Raw genomic sequence first — 16,762 nt, 5'->3', positions numbered from 1 at the left:
TTACAACACGTACTTTCTGCGAGCAATTTTGTTTTATTCAACATTTCACATGGATTAGATACAAGTGAAATAGAACGATTTCTTGAAGAACCTTCAGGCAAGGAGAAGGATGTAGGCGTAATTAGTGATTAGATGAAAGTGAGTGTCCTGAGTGAAGAAAATATGGAACGTAACATTATTAAGAAGCATGTCCAGAAACAAAACATTTGCTTACAGTGTGTGGATGGTAAATTCTTTTCTATTCTTGAAGAAACCTTGTCGCCGATATAAAATAATAAGTAGAATATTAGAATTGGTGTTTTAAATCCACTTTATGAACAGCTAGGCTAATCGGGACTGAACCTATAGTTTAAAGTGAGATCAGAACAGTGTACTGTGCCTCTAAAATTAATAAAATAATCTCACCCAGCAAAATAAATGTAAAAAAAAGGTGAAGCGCTCCCCTGTGCTTTGACCACGCCATGTAGGTGCATAGGGGGTGTGGAGTGAGGGCCCCACACTATCTTGATCACAGTGGGGGGTGATGTGATCAGTACCATGCCCCTGGCTGCCTTTACCCCCCCCCCAAAGTTTCCTCCAGGTGACCAGTTCATACGATGTTGGGTGAGCGCCGGAGCTGCTTGAACAGGTGGAAAAAAATCCCGGTTCTCCCCCCGCAGGGGATCGAACCAGAGTCTCTTGCATGGTAGTCAGACGCCCTACAATTTATAATAGAAAAATTAAATATAATATACATGTAAAAACAAAAAAAAAATAGTCAAGAAATACAAGATAAATTAAACTTGTAAAAGCTGCTAATTTGCATATGTTGTAAAAAGTACAACAAGCGAGTGCTTGCGGAAGTGAAATAAACACGCGTCCCGGAAGGTTAAAGCCTGTCTGAGGAAAGTAAAATTGTACATTCAATAAGAATATGCCGAACACTTAAAATGACATTACATAAATGGTATGCAACAGTGTTATAATGACTTCTCGATGGGTGGGATGGTACGAGGAATGCCATGCACCAATAGTGGACTTGATAGTGTGAGGCTTGTTCCCCATCACCTCATCACACTTTTCCTGCCAACTATCAAGAAGCTCCATCATGTTTAATAATTGAACAATTTCCTGGCTCAGTGGCCAAGTGCATTAAGTGGCCAACTTTCAATCTTGCCACCAAAGTTCCAAGGTTCCAAGGTTCCAATCCTACCATGCGCATGGGTGTTATTTGTGATTGTCTATCATCAATTTCATCATTTCAGCAAATGACTTGCTGGATAATTCAAGATTTCAGAGCGTGTCACATTGATAAATAAACTCTAAATTTCACATTTAAAAGCTAATTTTGCATCTGGAAGTTTTCTTTCACATCATTTTGTGACATAACATGGTATAAAAATGCACCTGACACCTGTCAAAAACATGAAAAATAAACACTACAATTTCTTTCTTTCACATTTTGTGTTTCTGCCAAAAATTAAATATGCATGCCTCTAGCAATACAAGCTGTTCCCTCTTCTGTTTTCAATTGATTATCCTCGTGAGCTTACCTCTTGGAAGAGCCAGGAGACTTCACATCCTAGGCAGAGGCCAGGCTTATCCAGGAACTGACACAAATGCCGATCAGCAAGGAAAAAATCCCTTAGCAATGGAGTGTGGGTCAATGCCTGCACTATGCTATTCATGAAGCACGTGTTCCCAAGGTTTATCAGTCCTCTTAGCCCTGCAACAACAACAAAAAAAAGTGTTTTTGAGGTTGGAGTGGCTCCAGAAACAAGTCTGGGCTTATCTGGAAAGATTTCTCTGATGACTGGCGAATGAGGAAGAGGGAACATGTGGTGTGTGTGTTGATTTTGTTGAGGTCGAGGTAGTATTGGGTGACAAGTACAGAGAGGTTAGTGTCAGGTTTGGGGTATGTGAGGTAGTTTGGAATATTTGCTTTGTGACCAGCATGGATGGATAACCACGGTTGACCAAGGCTTGGGGTAGGTAGAGGTTGTAGTTCTGTTCAATATTGGTGGGTGTTTTCAAATTCCCATCCTCGATGTGCACATCCACATCTAGGAAGGTGATTTAATCAATGGAGTGAGGCAGGGTGAACTTAATGGAACTGAAGCGGTTGAGTTGGTCTGGAAAAGTGGATAGGGATGGTTTCCCAGGTGTCAGAGCATGAAAATGGATCCAGCCAAGTGGTTTTAAGGGTGGGTGGGTATCAAGGTACTCTTTTTTATATTTTGGGAAATGAGACACGCGGTAGTAAATAATTACAGAGAAAGTTAGTACTCACGGTTTCTGTGAAGCTGTTTTTAGTTTGTGCTATTAATTTCATCCTCGCTGGAACTTGTTGCATTGTTGCTTGGTGGCAGTGGGCACCGAAATTAATAGAGCAAACTAAAAACAGCTTCCCATGAGTACTAAGTTTCTCTGTAATTATAGGTACTCTTGTTTGAGTTTTTCCACAAAGACATTCTGTAGAATGGGACTATTCTTCTGCCAGAAATGTGCCATGGATCCGGAGGTGATGTATGTCTTCAAAGGTATCAGAGATAAAGCTGTTGCATGTGAGGGCAAGGTGGGTCAGGATATTAGCGCTGGATTGTAGGGATTAGATCTGCTGTTAGATTCAACAAACCTCCAAACACCATCCCTGCTTCTACTGATATCAATTCCCTTTACACAAACATCCCTCATTCCCTGGGCCTCAGTTCCCCCATTGAATTCTACCTCAACATCAAAATATGATTCACACACAAAAAAATAGAGTTAGCCTAGAGTAAAAATTTGAAGTACAAATTTCCTTACCTAATGTTGAGTTTTCTGTGATGCGTTTCCTTCTTGGATTCTGCTTCAAAAGTGATATTTCATGACTAGAAGGTTCCCATGGACGATACACTCCTCGAATTCCTCCAGACTTTCGAGGCTTTGATTCATTCTCAAGTGCTATAGCCTCCAACTCTTTGTCATGGACATAGTCTTCACACTGAAAGCAGTACACAACCCCACACACAAGATCCATAGCTGGAAAAGTAAGCATATTTGATTCGATTACAGATACGACAATGTTCACAGTCCCAGATTTTTAAGGTTCTCCCTTCTCTTTTGCCACCGGATTGGTAATTTATTAAAGCCTGTGGCACAGAAAGACATTGGTTGGTGCCAAAGCAAATTGCATGAGAAGCGGTTCACCTCCTCATCACCCTCGAAAAGTTAACCTCCCAATGCCTCCTAAAGTGGGCCAAACAGGGTGAGAGATCAGGGCTATAGGCAGGATGTTCCAGCCCAGTAGAGTGCATTTGTCCAATTATTTTCTTGAGCACAAGCAGTCTGTTGTTATGCTTGTTTTGGGCCACAATGCAAACTTGGGTTTTCAATAATGTTTCAGTGCAAAATTTCTCTCAGCTTTGCACCTTTTTTGGGGTAGAAATTTAACAATAGTTGTGCAACTGACTGACACTGCTTGCTCACTCTTCGTGCTTTCTACTGGCAATGTTGAACTGCTTGGTACCGAACAAGTCTCTGACATACCCACTTCGACCTCAGATTGGTCATAGGCAGGTACATTTGCTTGTGCAACTGTATGGAACAAATTCTGGTTTCTATTTGACAGACCCGTGTATCTTGTAATATCTGTACACAGAGGACATGCATTATTATGAAGTTTTATGAATAATAAACTAGGCAGTCCAGCAACTAGCAGAAAGGCTCCTATTGAGCATGAGCTCAGTTGTCAGTTGTTCACCCCTGTTCATTGTGACAAAGGGAAAGGAGAAGAAAGACCACACCTATCCTGGGTCAGTTTGTCATTTGCATTGTGGGCTATGGAATTTTGGCCAGAAAAATACAGCAGACAACAGAATTTATTACTTCCCATGATGTTTGGTTTGGCAACAGTGTCCTCATTCTATATTCATATGGCAGCAACTAAACAACCTTCCGATTTGCAATTCCACATAAAAATAAATTATTGAGTGTTCTTAGAAAGAGGCACTGATAAGAAAGAAAGAAAGGCAGCAATGAACCCACTAATGCTAATGGCAGGAAAACCTGCCCAAGACTTCGGCCTATTCCCTTTGATCATGATATGCATTTTTGGAGCAGGTAATGCAATGATCAACTGGCCCAAATACAAATACATTTATTCCTGGACTTGTTGGCTTGCCCCATGTCACTTTTTTTAAGTTCTGCTTAATGGACTCAGAAAACCACTTACAAAAGAAAATCAAATTCCATCCACTAAATACGAATTTGTTCAAAGAATCTTTAATGTCGGATACATAATGTGCAAACACTTTTATAATTATGAAGAAAAATGCATTGTTCAAATTTGCATGAAGAAATGACATGCCAAGAGAGATGTCTATTTTGTTACAACAGTTAGAAGAAAAAGCAGCCAATAGTTATCTAACTTGACTGATCACTAAAGATATTTATTTGAATTCTGGCATAATTTGAGACTTTTCCATCACTACATGATAGCAAATAATGTAATTACATGTCAAACTCTATATAGTTTCTCATATGTGACAGCTGTTATATAATATGTAATAATAAAGAAGACATGGCATTTTAATTTTTCGCAATGACTACATAAACATGTACATCTTATCTTCAATGATTAAATATATTTTTCATGTCATTCTTGAAAAAGATGCATGTGAACTTGAAGCATACAGAAAAAAAATTCTAAGCATGGTCTTCTTCATTATTAAGTTGTACATTTCCTTAATCATATATAAAAAAAATAATATTCAAAATTACCTAGAGCATGGTTTGTCACCCTGGCATGATCTTGAATATGCCCCATGTAGCATCCAAAGAATATGCAGTAGAGACACGAGTGCAGTCTGGGGCCATGGCAGTAACACATATGACAAAGACAGGACAATGCCTGCAATATACCCAACAAAAAATGTGTCATTGAATTGAACTTCAATGCCAAATTGGTTCAAATTTGCAACTTTACAAAAAAAAATATATATATATTACACAAGCATTAAGTCACATACATACTAGTAATCACTGTAGCTTTATCATTATTATACAATCAGGAAAGCAGCATTGTTTCACTAATTACCAACATAGTTCTTTCCAATGCTCCAACATTTGTTCCATGATGCATAAGCAGCCCCCATGGGTTGAGCCCCATGTGCAATTGTCAAACGCAAGTCACGATAACCATAACCCAATAAGGGCCAAGACCAAATGTCACAAGGACGGTATTGGATAGTACAAGTAGTTGAGGCCAAAACTTGATGTATATGAATAAAATCTCTACGTTCTTGAAGTAAATGCAAAAATGGAAATTGCATTAACTAGTAGATTATGACCTCCCAACTGAACATTCTCATTTATCAAGCACAAAAGTTGATAACTGGTGTGATGATGCTCATGTTAGTTAGAATAAATTCATGTAGGGAAGTTCCATTAAACTGGAGATAGATTGATTGATTGATTTTTGTTTTAAGTCCACTTTATGCCCAGTAAGGCTAATCGGGACTGGACCTACAGTTTAAAGTGGGATCCGAACCACTTGTGCCTCCACCGGGTATCGAACCCGGGACCCCTTGATTACAAGGCAAAACTGGAGATAGATGACTGCCATATTAAACTTTCCTACTTTAGAAACTAGAAAGCTGATATTTGATACATTTGTTTGTTACATAAACTGGAATGCATGAGATTAGTGAAAGCTAACTGAATATAAATGGATACCATATTGAACATTCTTATTTCTAAAGGTAGAAAACTGACTCACAGTTAATTGCTTTTGTTAATTACAATATACACGATTAGTGAAATTAAAATTCAACAGCGCGATGATGAGTGCCACATATATAACAGTTGGGCTGAAAAGTTCGTAGGCTGACTCATAGATGGCGTTACTAGAATTAAATCCATGTGATTTTTACTTAGTACTAACCTTCAAAAGATACGTGTATAAATTTCACAGCTGCCGGATAATTAGTTCGTGAGATATAGCATTGTGAGTGAAGCAGCTTTTGTTATTGTGAAAAAATGGATAAAAAAGAATTTCGTGTGTTAATAAAGCATTGCTTTTTGGTGAAAAAAAATACTGTTGAAGCCAAGGCTTGGCTTGATAAACATTATTCGGACTCTGCACCAGGAAAATCAACTGTTGAGAAGTGGTTTGCTAAATTTAAACGAGGCAAAATGAGCATCGAAGACGATGCACGCAGTGGACGCCCCAAAGAGGCTGTTACCGACGAAAACATCAAAAAAGTCCACAAAATAATTTTAAATGATCGTAAAGTGAAGTTGATCGAGATAGCTGAGACTTTAAAAATATCAAAGGAACGTGTTGGACATATTGTGCATGAATATTTGAACATGCGAAACCTGTGTGCAAAATGGGTGCCGCGCGTGCTGTTTCATCAAGACAATGCACCGTGTCACAAAAAAACGATGGCAAAATTATATGAATTAGACTACGAATTGCTTCCCCATCCACCATATTCTCCAGATCTGGCCCCCAGTGACTTTTTCCTGTTTGCAGACCTTAAAAGAATGCTCGCTGGAAAGAAATTTAGCACTGATGAAAAGGTAATCGCCGAAACTGAGGCCTATTTTGAGGCTAAAGAGAAATCGTACTATAAAAATGGCATCGAAAAATTGTATGACCGCTATAGTCGTTGTATCGCCCTCGAAGGCAACTATATTGAATAATAAAATCGAATTTTGTCAAAAAAATATTTTTTACTATGTTAGCCTACGAACTTTTCAGCCCAACTGTTTATATATATATATATATATATATATATATATATATATATATATATATATATATATATATATATACACATATATATATTCATTCATTCATTGTTTTCTGCCTAATTGGCAGGTTTTTCACTGCAATCTCCAGCTTTCCCTGTTCTCTGCCTTACGCTTCGTATATATATATATATATATATGTATAAATGTAGAGGACTGAAATTCATTGTATATTCATCTTAAGTGAATTAGAATATAAATACGGAAAAATCACGTAACTAGAACTAAATGAACATCTCATTGGTTTTTTCTTACTTTCCACAGGAGAAAATGCTTGCACTTCAGCAGTGAAGTAACTACTTCGAAGCCTTGCAGAATTGATAAAGCTGATAACTGGTAATGTAGGTCATGTGCAAATATATGCAACAGAACTTAATTTCCCAACATTAAACAGTTTAATATAACCATTTAAAACCAAAATCCATAACTTGGATACATGATGTGCAATAATCATGTGGGGTCCATGTCAGTTCAACCATGTCTGAAAAGAATGTTTACAATACATTATTCAATTAACAATTGCTAACACAAAGTTAAGCATACTATCCATGGGTACCAAGGCAAGGCATGTGTCTACTTAGACCTTGTTGTACTACTGTTGTTTGACGAAGCTTGCCGGCGAGTGAGAGCAGTTGTGTGTCGAAGTTGCAAAAGTTCGTTACAGCACTGTAGGTGATGGTGCTGCCATCTATATGTGTAAAATGCAAGTACTAGATTATTGACGCATAGAAAATGCAACTAAGGCAAAGCAGAGCAACAGGAAGTTGTGACGTTATTTTTGACGCGTAAGAATTGTCATTAGCAGTGGAAAATCGTCACAGGTTCCCCCGAGAAATAGTACCAGATTTATAGCCTGTGGAGGAAGATGGTGCAAACCTGAAAATGTGATCCGCATTTGAGCAATGAGTCTTGGAGCTAACTTCAGGACTCAATAGCTTTCTAACTGTTAATCAAATCACAGCCTGCTGCAGCCAAGGAATACACACATTGTATCAAGATGATCCACCGCTGGTTTACATCAGCAAATAAAAAATCCAAAATATGTCTTAAAAAGACTTGTGTGTCAAAAGATGCATATTTTGTGTGCCTGAAGTTACAAATGTAATCCACCCAGCAAGGTGGTATTAATCTTTATAATAACCCTGATGTGGGCTCAAGAAACACTCATTATGTTGCCTCCATATTCTATCACACAATTTGTGTTGTTACATGTGACGGAAGGTGCAAAAAATGGGGAGGGGGGGGGTAATTACTGGAAAATGGTGGATTTTTTATATAGTGTAGCACGGAGCCAAGTTGCACATGTTACAAAATCAGACCATTCCTTAATGTGTGTCAAAATGCCAACAACCAACTAGTGTACAGTAGAATAGATGACCCATTTATTTTAACCACAAAATTGGGATAAATCAAATCTTTTCTGAAATTGGTCATAGAAACCAACCAATTTTCAAACTGACATGGAATGACCCATATGCATATTCTAAAGGTTTTTGTATTCAACAACTACAGCAGAGGGAGATCTGGGAATGAAGGATGACACAATCTGCTTTCAGTTTTTAAAATTCACTATTTCAATATATATTATACTTAGCTTAAGAAAACTTCATACTACAGCGCCTTGAATAACGTAGTGTGGAAAACGACCCAAGAAACTGGTTCCCCGAGACGATGACAAGTAGATGGCAGTGCGATCGACCCAGGTGCTAATTTTGTTATGAAAGTAATGCGGCTTAGTTAGTTTTTGGAATATATTGTGTAGATTAGTTTGTCTTGAAAGGTGGTACGTGAATTCATGGAAACAGTTATATTTGTGGAGTGATTTGCAGTCACGAAATGACATTAATTTGGAAAGAAAAGTAAAATAAAATTAATAAATAAATAGCATGCATAACACAGAAGAAACATCGCAATGTGATTACGGACGTCAGGTCTTGGACTGTGTATTAGAGTTTATTTTTCTATGTTATTAGAATATAAATAGTATCCTGAGAGATATTTCATACCGAGGCGACAAACCACAAATGTCGCCTGGAAGCGAGCAGTCGGAAATCAATGCAGCCTTTCGAACCGTAGGGACAAAAGCTCTGACTGCACCGTTTCCTCAAGGAGATTTTACACCAAAGCGACACGCGACAAACGATACGAGGATTTCACACCAAAGTGACACGGGTCATTCGGTCCAAGGCAACTTTCATACCGAAGTGACACATGTTGCTTGGAAAAGAGCCAATGAAGAGCAACATTTCACATCGTAGCGGCATGACGGGAAGCACAGGCCAGCGTTCGGTTGGTGAAATCCTCAAGCCGCTTGTCGCTTTAGTGCGCAATTTCACTAAAGCAAGACACTCATTGCATCGCGTATGCGCAAACAACAAACCACCAGTAGCGGCTCGTGCCTAAAATAACAGGTGAAGAAGTATATTTATAGGCAATGAAAACAAATAGTAAGTGCCAGTGCCCCCCCCCCCCAATTTAAAACGTCTTTTTTGTCTTCATCCGTCCATCTGGAAAATGGTGTCTGCAACAAATTACACACTAAGTCATTTACTGGGTTCATTGTAGAAACCACAGCTCAACACATGAACACAACACACGATAGGAAACGCGAAACACACACGCGGAACAAGATCTCGCGAGAACGCGAAGATTTTGCCACAAGCACTGGATGCGATGTTTTCTCCGACGAGAGAACTGCTTCATCTAGAAGGCGACACCCGTTCAAGGCCAACGCTAGGTGACGTCACCGTTGCCATGACAACCGGCTAAGTTTTCCGCAACCTAGCGGTGTTTGCTCTTGGGTTGGGACGAACTCAATACGTGCGTAGCGCCGAGCGGCGTGTTATTTGAGTATTATCGTGTGCGTTCTGCTGGGAAATAGTTAAATTTAACAAGCAAATGATAAATGTCAATATTAATTTGAAAATTAGGTGAAAACATCTGCACTTGTTGCACTTGGCCAGCCGCTACTGCAAACCACGGCAACATGTTGCAAGCTATTGAGGAAATGGCCCAGTTTGAGCAACGGAGAAGCGACAAAGCGACACGTGTGGCTTATCGTGTCGCCTAGATCTGTTGTAATGTGCGGTTTATCGTGTCGCCTATCTGTTGTTCGCAAGCAACGCTTGCTAATAGACTGAAGGCACCATGTCGCTTGTCACTTAGTTGGAAACTCCCCCTGTAGCACGTCGCTTCGGTCTCAGCACCCTTCCTTTAAGGAGCTTTCCGACCGAAGTAACAAGTAGCACGCGAATACGCCATATGAACGTGTCGTTTGCTGTTTGGATCCTCATGTGCAATGAATGCTATTTTACAGTCTGGAAGTGTGTGTCACTAGTGCAACAGTGTGAACATCCCGTGTCGCTTGTCCCATTGGTTTGAAAGTTTCCTTACACTCATGTCGATGGCACTAAGAAAGTTTTGTGGGGTTCCCTTTATTGTTTCATGCAATCATCATTATCATCATCGCCGCGATTAGTTTAAAGCGGAAGAAAAGAGACAGTAAATATCAAAAATACAAATGCTTCAGTGTGTATATCTTTAAAAGAAATGATGATGATAATAATAATGAACCTAATTCATACACAAAAATTTAGTTGCCAAGAACATTTCACGCGTATTTTTTCTCCCGTATTATTAACGAAAGTATGACGATAACAGGACGTGGTCGACTGTCTAGAATGTTCGTTAATATCTTCGCGACCACTGTACCAAATATCATAGCAATTATCACATTCATAGAAATGCTTCATGTAAAAGAATCAGATGTTGCAGCGAAAACTCCATTTACTTCCATTATAAGCAGTCGAACACCAAGCACCGGGGTCAACACCAGCGCCTCTAGCGGATCATTTTCGAGTGGAACCAGCCTGAGAGCGCAGAAGCATGCCGTTTTCCACACAATGTTATTCTAGGTGCTGTACTTCATACCAAAGGTATAACATAGAATCCTACCATGATCTTTCTAATAAAAATGTAGGGTGCCCTTCATCCTCCATACCAAGGCTAGAAAATGGAAAATTTTGCATTCGTTATGGAGATGATATTGTCCATGAATGTTTTGTTGATTGTAGCTCATGGAGATGAGTTATAGTAACATAATTAGTGGTTCTAAATGATACTATTTATTATGTCTGATAAAGGCTATATCTGAAATTATGTATTGTAATTTGGAGTGTTGTTCACAAAATGTTACTGCTTTGGTGCATCATAGCTTGCAGAAGAATAGGAAGTGTATTGGAAATCAAGTTGCTTATAGTTACATTGTTTCTGTTTATATGGTAAAAGAATTATCATGAGTATCTGATGCTAACACTGGCAATGTGTTACTGTTCTGGCATCAGTCAGCTTGTGGCACAATCTGGTGGGTGAATAGTTCTGTTACCATTCTTACAGGTGAATTTCGTTCAGTGGGCATGATGGCAGTGCTGATAGTAATTTTGCCTTTTTGTTATGATCATTATGCTGTTAGAATTTCCACCTGTTTTGCTATGGCTCTATTGGAGTGCAAGTAATGATATTTTGTTAAAAAGCTTTGAACAGAAAGTGTTCTAGGATACAACTGTGACTGACTGCACTTGTAGAATGTCATTCACATGCCATCTGACATTTCACATAGAGAAAAATATTTTCAAGTTATGTATGTATATTTCTTGACTATGGCTTTCTTATAGATATGATCAGTTTTTACTTGGTTGTGTTAGAATTAATGGGGTTAATAATATTACATTGTTATGTTAGGAGAGTTAAGTTTGTTAGCATTAGCATTTGAACATTTTTTTTCCACTTTTTGAGTGTGTATACATTTTTCTTCTTCTTAATTACATGGGCCACACTTTGGGACCAAAAAACTTTATTTTTTGTGGTTTCTGCACCCTGAAACAAAATTCATAAAAAATCAAAATCTATTGATTAAAAATAATCATCCTAACACTCAAGAGGTTACTGTCAAGTCATTGGCACCAAATCTCTTAGTAATGGATGAAATTCAGGGAAGAACTTCCCCCACAATCCATTGGGCAAAATCATCTGCTGCCATATTTTGGGCAAAGAGATCACATCTTACGTTCAAAACATGATGGTAAGCATTGTGCATATGATCTTTGCCAAAGTGATTCAAGATATGATTATTATGATCACATGAGGAATGTGTGCGTCTAAAATACAGGGTGTTTCAAAATGACTTGAACGAAAAAAATGTGTTCCATGAGCAATGCAACATAATCACCAATCAAATATCCAGTGAAATACAGTTGAACACATCCTAAAGTTCTTTCTGGAATGGTCCCAGTAGTTCTAATTCTGCCACCAGGTGTCAGACTGACCAGTTGAAAAATGGCTGCCGTAACTGGCGAAACATTCTTGAACATGCGGACTATGTGGTTTATGCCACAGCTGATACATGATAGTGCAGAATTTTATCTATCAGTTCGATGGAGCACGATGCTGCTTCCACCCTATGTAAGGGAATTCCATAATGAGAGATTTTCACATCATATCGATCGATTACCGCATTGACATACACCGAGTAACAAAGGGTGCTCACATTAAGCATCTGTAAGTTAACTTCATGTTAACCATTGGCACTTAAACTTTGAGTTACATTACATATGTGTGAAATTGCATCTTATCTTGACCATTTATGAATAAAAATAAATTGGAATCGTTCAAATCATTTTGAAACATGGTGTACAGCAAATTTCTTGCTGTAAGGATGGTTCTCATACGCTTGCCTTAACAAGTAGATTTGTTTGCCAGACTTCATGCTGTTTTCTTTCAAAGTGCACTGCACGATGACATCAAACTGAGTATCATCCATTGCATTTTTTTAAAAAAAAATACCTTATTATCCGACAAAGTCATGTTTAAACAGCAATATGGTAAAACCAACTTCTAATTGGAGAAATTTCTAAAATGTCGTGTAATAATATAAACCAGCACAACCCAAGGAAACAGTTCGGTATATCGAAGACACATTTCTTCATTTTTACAGAAGAAACTACTTATGGAAATGAGTTTCTCTTAAGGTCTCCAACGTTCGTCGAGGTATTTTCTTTAATCGAAAACATGTATTTTTCAAGAGAAATATCTCACTGACGCACAAGTGCTATTGCTTTCGCTACGTGAACCGGATGCTGCATACGTTTGATGATGTAACCCCCTGTCAGTGTTTCCAACCCCCCCTTTTTTAACTATGCTTGCCTAACCAAACCTAACCTTATCGGAAATGGTTCATGGGGCTATCCATCAGCTACCCGTGCATAATGTACAATTTGCACACGTGACGAACACGATAGTAGGTATTTTTCAGTGAAGAAGGTTGGAAACACTGCATACCTACAACTGTAGTCAACCTGTGCATTACGGAAGCGAAAAAACTACTCTCTATGTGAAAAATTGGGTAAATATGCGATATCACCCGAACAGATTTCTTCAAATTTACAGGAGAAACTACTTACTGAAATCAGTTTCTGTAGCATTGTCAAAGTTCTTCAAGGCATTTTCTTTCGCGCAAACTAAAAACTTCACCATAGCATGCTGTAGAACAAGAAATAATAACTTTTTATGTTAGGAACTTGCATTTTCTGTAAAGCTACAACATTATGCCGTTGTTTCCATTAAGATCGTGTAAGCGTCGAAAGTCACGCGGTCTCGCCAGTGTTTCCAAACGTGACTTTTTTCTACCAGATGTTTTTTATTTTAACTATGCTTACCTAACCTAACCCAACCTTGCCGGAAATGGTCCGTGGGGCTTTCGTGAATGGTTTTTGGGGGTATCCGTCAATGGTTCGTGGGGCTATCAGTCAATGGTTCATGGGGCTATCAGTCAATGGTTTGTGGGACTATCGTGAATGTTTTTTTGGGGCTATCCGTCAATGGTTTGTGATGACAATGAATACGAAAGTAGGTATTTTTCGGTGAAGAAGGTTGAAACACTGCATACCCACTCCAAATCGACAAAACACAAGCACGACGTGCGATGATCCAAGACGAGTGCACACCATATTGTGTTACCCAAGCGGAACAAGGAAGACAAATAATGACTCGTAATATGAAAAGTTGACACTATTTTATGGAAAAAGACATAACTTTACCTTAAAGAATCTTCCGCAATGCAGAATAGGTAAGTATCAATGCTAAAATTAACGAAATAAACTAGTGAGAAGTGTTCGGGCGATATCGCATAATTACCAAAAATTGTTTGTTTTCGTGTAAAAAGCATAATGGCACCTTGGCACCTTGAACTATGTTCCACAAGTCTAGAGTCTAGTTTACGTCCTTCTTGCCCATTTACGTCTTTCTTGCATACTCCTTCTTGCCCGTTTACAAAACCGTGCTAGCAGACAGCTGGCATCCGTAGAGTAAGTAAGTTTTTCTTTTTACACTTTCTGTCACTAACCATTCACGGGAACGAGGTATGCCTACGAGGTTAGGTTAGGCCTGTTAGGTTAGGTTCCATTAGCACTCATTTCACCCCTAAATATGTGTTTCATCATCGAAAAATGTCCTCAGTACGTTCAATTACGCATATCCGGACAACATCGGTTTTTCTCGATTTTATCCTCCAGGAAATTTTTCCTCGCCTTGGGATTTAGTTTGTTGAATTCCTTATAAAATAACCTTTCCAACGATATAGGACACGTATTCCTTAGAAAAGGACGTAAACTAGACTCTTACCTTCCACAATACAAAATTGGTAAGTACGAACTATGCGAAGCAAAATATCAGATTTTAATGCATCTCCGATATAACGAACTGTTACCCAACCCAATAATGCTGTACATTCTTATAATGAATAAACTAAATTCAAAGTGCATGTCCTCTTACTGCATTGTTACTTAAGACCGTTGTCCAATTCTCTAAACAGTCGTAATTTCGAATATACAAAAATATATAATGCCTATATTTGTTTTCGTTGCAATAGATGACTATTATAAAAAAGCAGAGTATCATTTCCTTTCCTAATTTATAAATCAGAATTTCGTTGTCAATAACTGTTACTTTGGTAAATTTCTCGTATCGGACAAACGGATTTCTTCAAATTTACAGGAGAAATTACTTACCGAATGCAATTTCTTTAGACTTGTAGAAGTTAGTTACTTTTTACTTTCTAACATGGGTTGCCTTGATTACATCCGCACCATAAGTCTGGTTCTATTTCGGTTGACGATATGAGGCTTTTTTATCCCTCGGGTTAATAGCAATGATGAGAAACAATGACACATAGAGGATTCGAAACCCGAAGCGCCTGCCTGCATTACGCTAACCACTATGCCTCAGAGATCGACACACACTAATTACAGTACAGGAACCAGGCTATGTGCAATTAATTATGGTACTTATGAATAGTCTATATTGATAAAACACCAAATGTTCTCCCATTGACATTTAACACGGAGAATTCCACTCCAATGCAAAGTGAGATGACATGTAAACATAGCACTTTCTCAAAATCTAACATCCAAAACTCCAACTGTTTTCTCAAATATATCCCTTCGAAAACAAAATCTACAATTGTGCTACTGAGCCTGGATGTAATACACACTCATTTTGTATCTCAAGCTTTATTCTAAATTTTCCAATCTACTTTAAAACCAGTGGCATAAAAATCACAGCTGGTTGGATTTCAATCGACTTACCTTTTCCTTCCTAGCTTCACTTGACGTACATGCAACAAAATATTTGTGTATGACACGATAAGACGATGTTCCTTGGGCTGCTTTAAAATTATTCAGATGAACGCAGCCATATCCACTCATTTCAAAAATGAAATATCCTACGATACAGGTGCATACAACAAAACTCGCCCTTTTACTATTTGCACGAACAAAGAACACATGAAGAACTTCGTACCGGTGTTCACACAGCGCAGCTCATCTACGACGGATTGCGATAGTCAAAAAGTAATCTTATTCTTTTTGGCGATAGTTGGCGTGCCGATAACCGATGGTAAGAAGGATCAGCGATGCCAACCCTAGCATAATGATACTAAACCTAGCACAATTTGAGCTTCGTTTGCACCCTGTGTTCGCATAATAGGAAAATCTGGCATAATTTGAAAACTTGCTTCTCTGGGAGGGAGAAATTCACTTCAAAATACCATAATTTGAGAAATTAAAAATGACATGCTTTTCCAATCATGAAAACGTCTTCTCTTCATATTTTCTTTATTTTCCCCAGTTTACCTCGAGAGGTACATTTCATGTCAAGAAATCGGTAGAAAGTTGTGGGGCACAAATAAAGCAAATGTTCCGCATTGTAGTCGACAAATCATCTAAAATTTTCTCTGTTCAATGTTGAACGCATCTCGGAAAGTACCGTGCGTTCGTTTTGATAAGATCATAGGATAAGATGGCCAACTGCATTCACACATTCCCGGCATAATTTTATTGACACGCAAAAGTTCCTCTTCCGTAATTAGTAAGTTCTGCTCTTATCATGGACGTCCGCAGGATTTTTTCCAAGGAGGGGCAAGAAAGGTTTTTTCCAGGGGGGGGGGGGGCAACATGGCATATTTTCCCCAATAATAGCGTTCATCCCTCAAAAAACATTGCTTAAATTTGAATTTATCATGTTCGTACAATAATTAACACACATTATTGTGGCTGAAATTAAATTATATGTGTGAAATATGCAATTTTTGGTTGACTTTCGATTTCCAGGGGTGCCACGGCCCCCCTTGCCCCCCCTTCCGGACGCCCATGGCTCTTATATTGTATTTCAGTTCGTCGACAGAGTGAGGGTTGTCTCTATAGACTATTTTTAGGAGTCCTCACAAATAATAAAAATTTTCTACAAAGGTCTCGACATGATTCGGTTCCTGCCGGGATAACATGGGAAATAAATATAACAAAATATTCCGGGAATGTGTGAAGGCAATTGACCACACCACTTTCAACAACTCTTATAACACAGGTTAGTACTCGTTATGCAATATAAATACAATTTTCTGCATGCTAAAGATATGTGCGTAAAAATAAGGGGGACG

The 16,762-nt window shown here is 38.5% G+C and overlaps 1 protein-coding gene across 1 annotated transcript in view; it reads right to left on the bottom strand.

The window, feature by feature from the left end:
* The window catches only part of not (ubiquitin carboxyl-terminal hydrolase nonstop), a 35,918-nt gene extending 20,270 nt beyond the window's left edge, over positions 1-15,648 (bottom strand). The window contains exons 1-4 of the mRNA XM_083110386.1: positions 15,414-15,648; positions 4,741-4,870; positions 2,785-3,000; positions 1,533-1,705 (exon numbers count right to left, since the gene is read on the bottom strand). Of these exons, the coding sequence (XP_082966512.1) occupies positions 1,533-1,705; positions 2,785-3,000; positions 4,741-4,870; positions 15,414-15,533 (639 nt within the window). The 5' untranslated portion in view covers positions 15,534-15,648. The remainder of the gene's footprint in view (positions 1-1,532; positions 1,706-2,784; positions 3,001-4,740; positions 4,871-15,413) is intronic.
* Positions 15,649-16,762: the final 1,114 nt, after the last annotated feature.

Source organism: Lepisma saccharinum, chromosome 24 (genome assembly GCF_977018435.1).
Source record: "Lepisma saccharinum chromosome 24, izLepSacc3.1, whole genome shotgun sequence".
In the NCBI taxonomy this organism is placed as follows: Eukaryota; Metazoa; Arthropoda; class Insecta; order Zygentoma; family Lepismatidae; genus Lepisma; species Lepisma saccharinum.
This window is presented reverse-complemented; position numbering and strand designations above follow the sequence as displayed.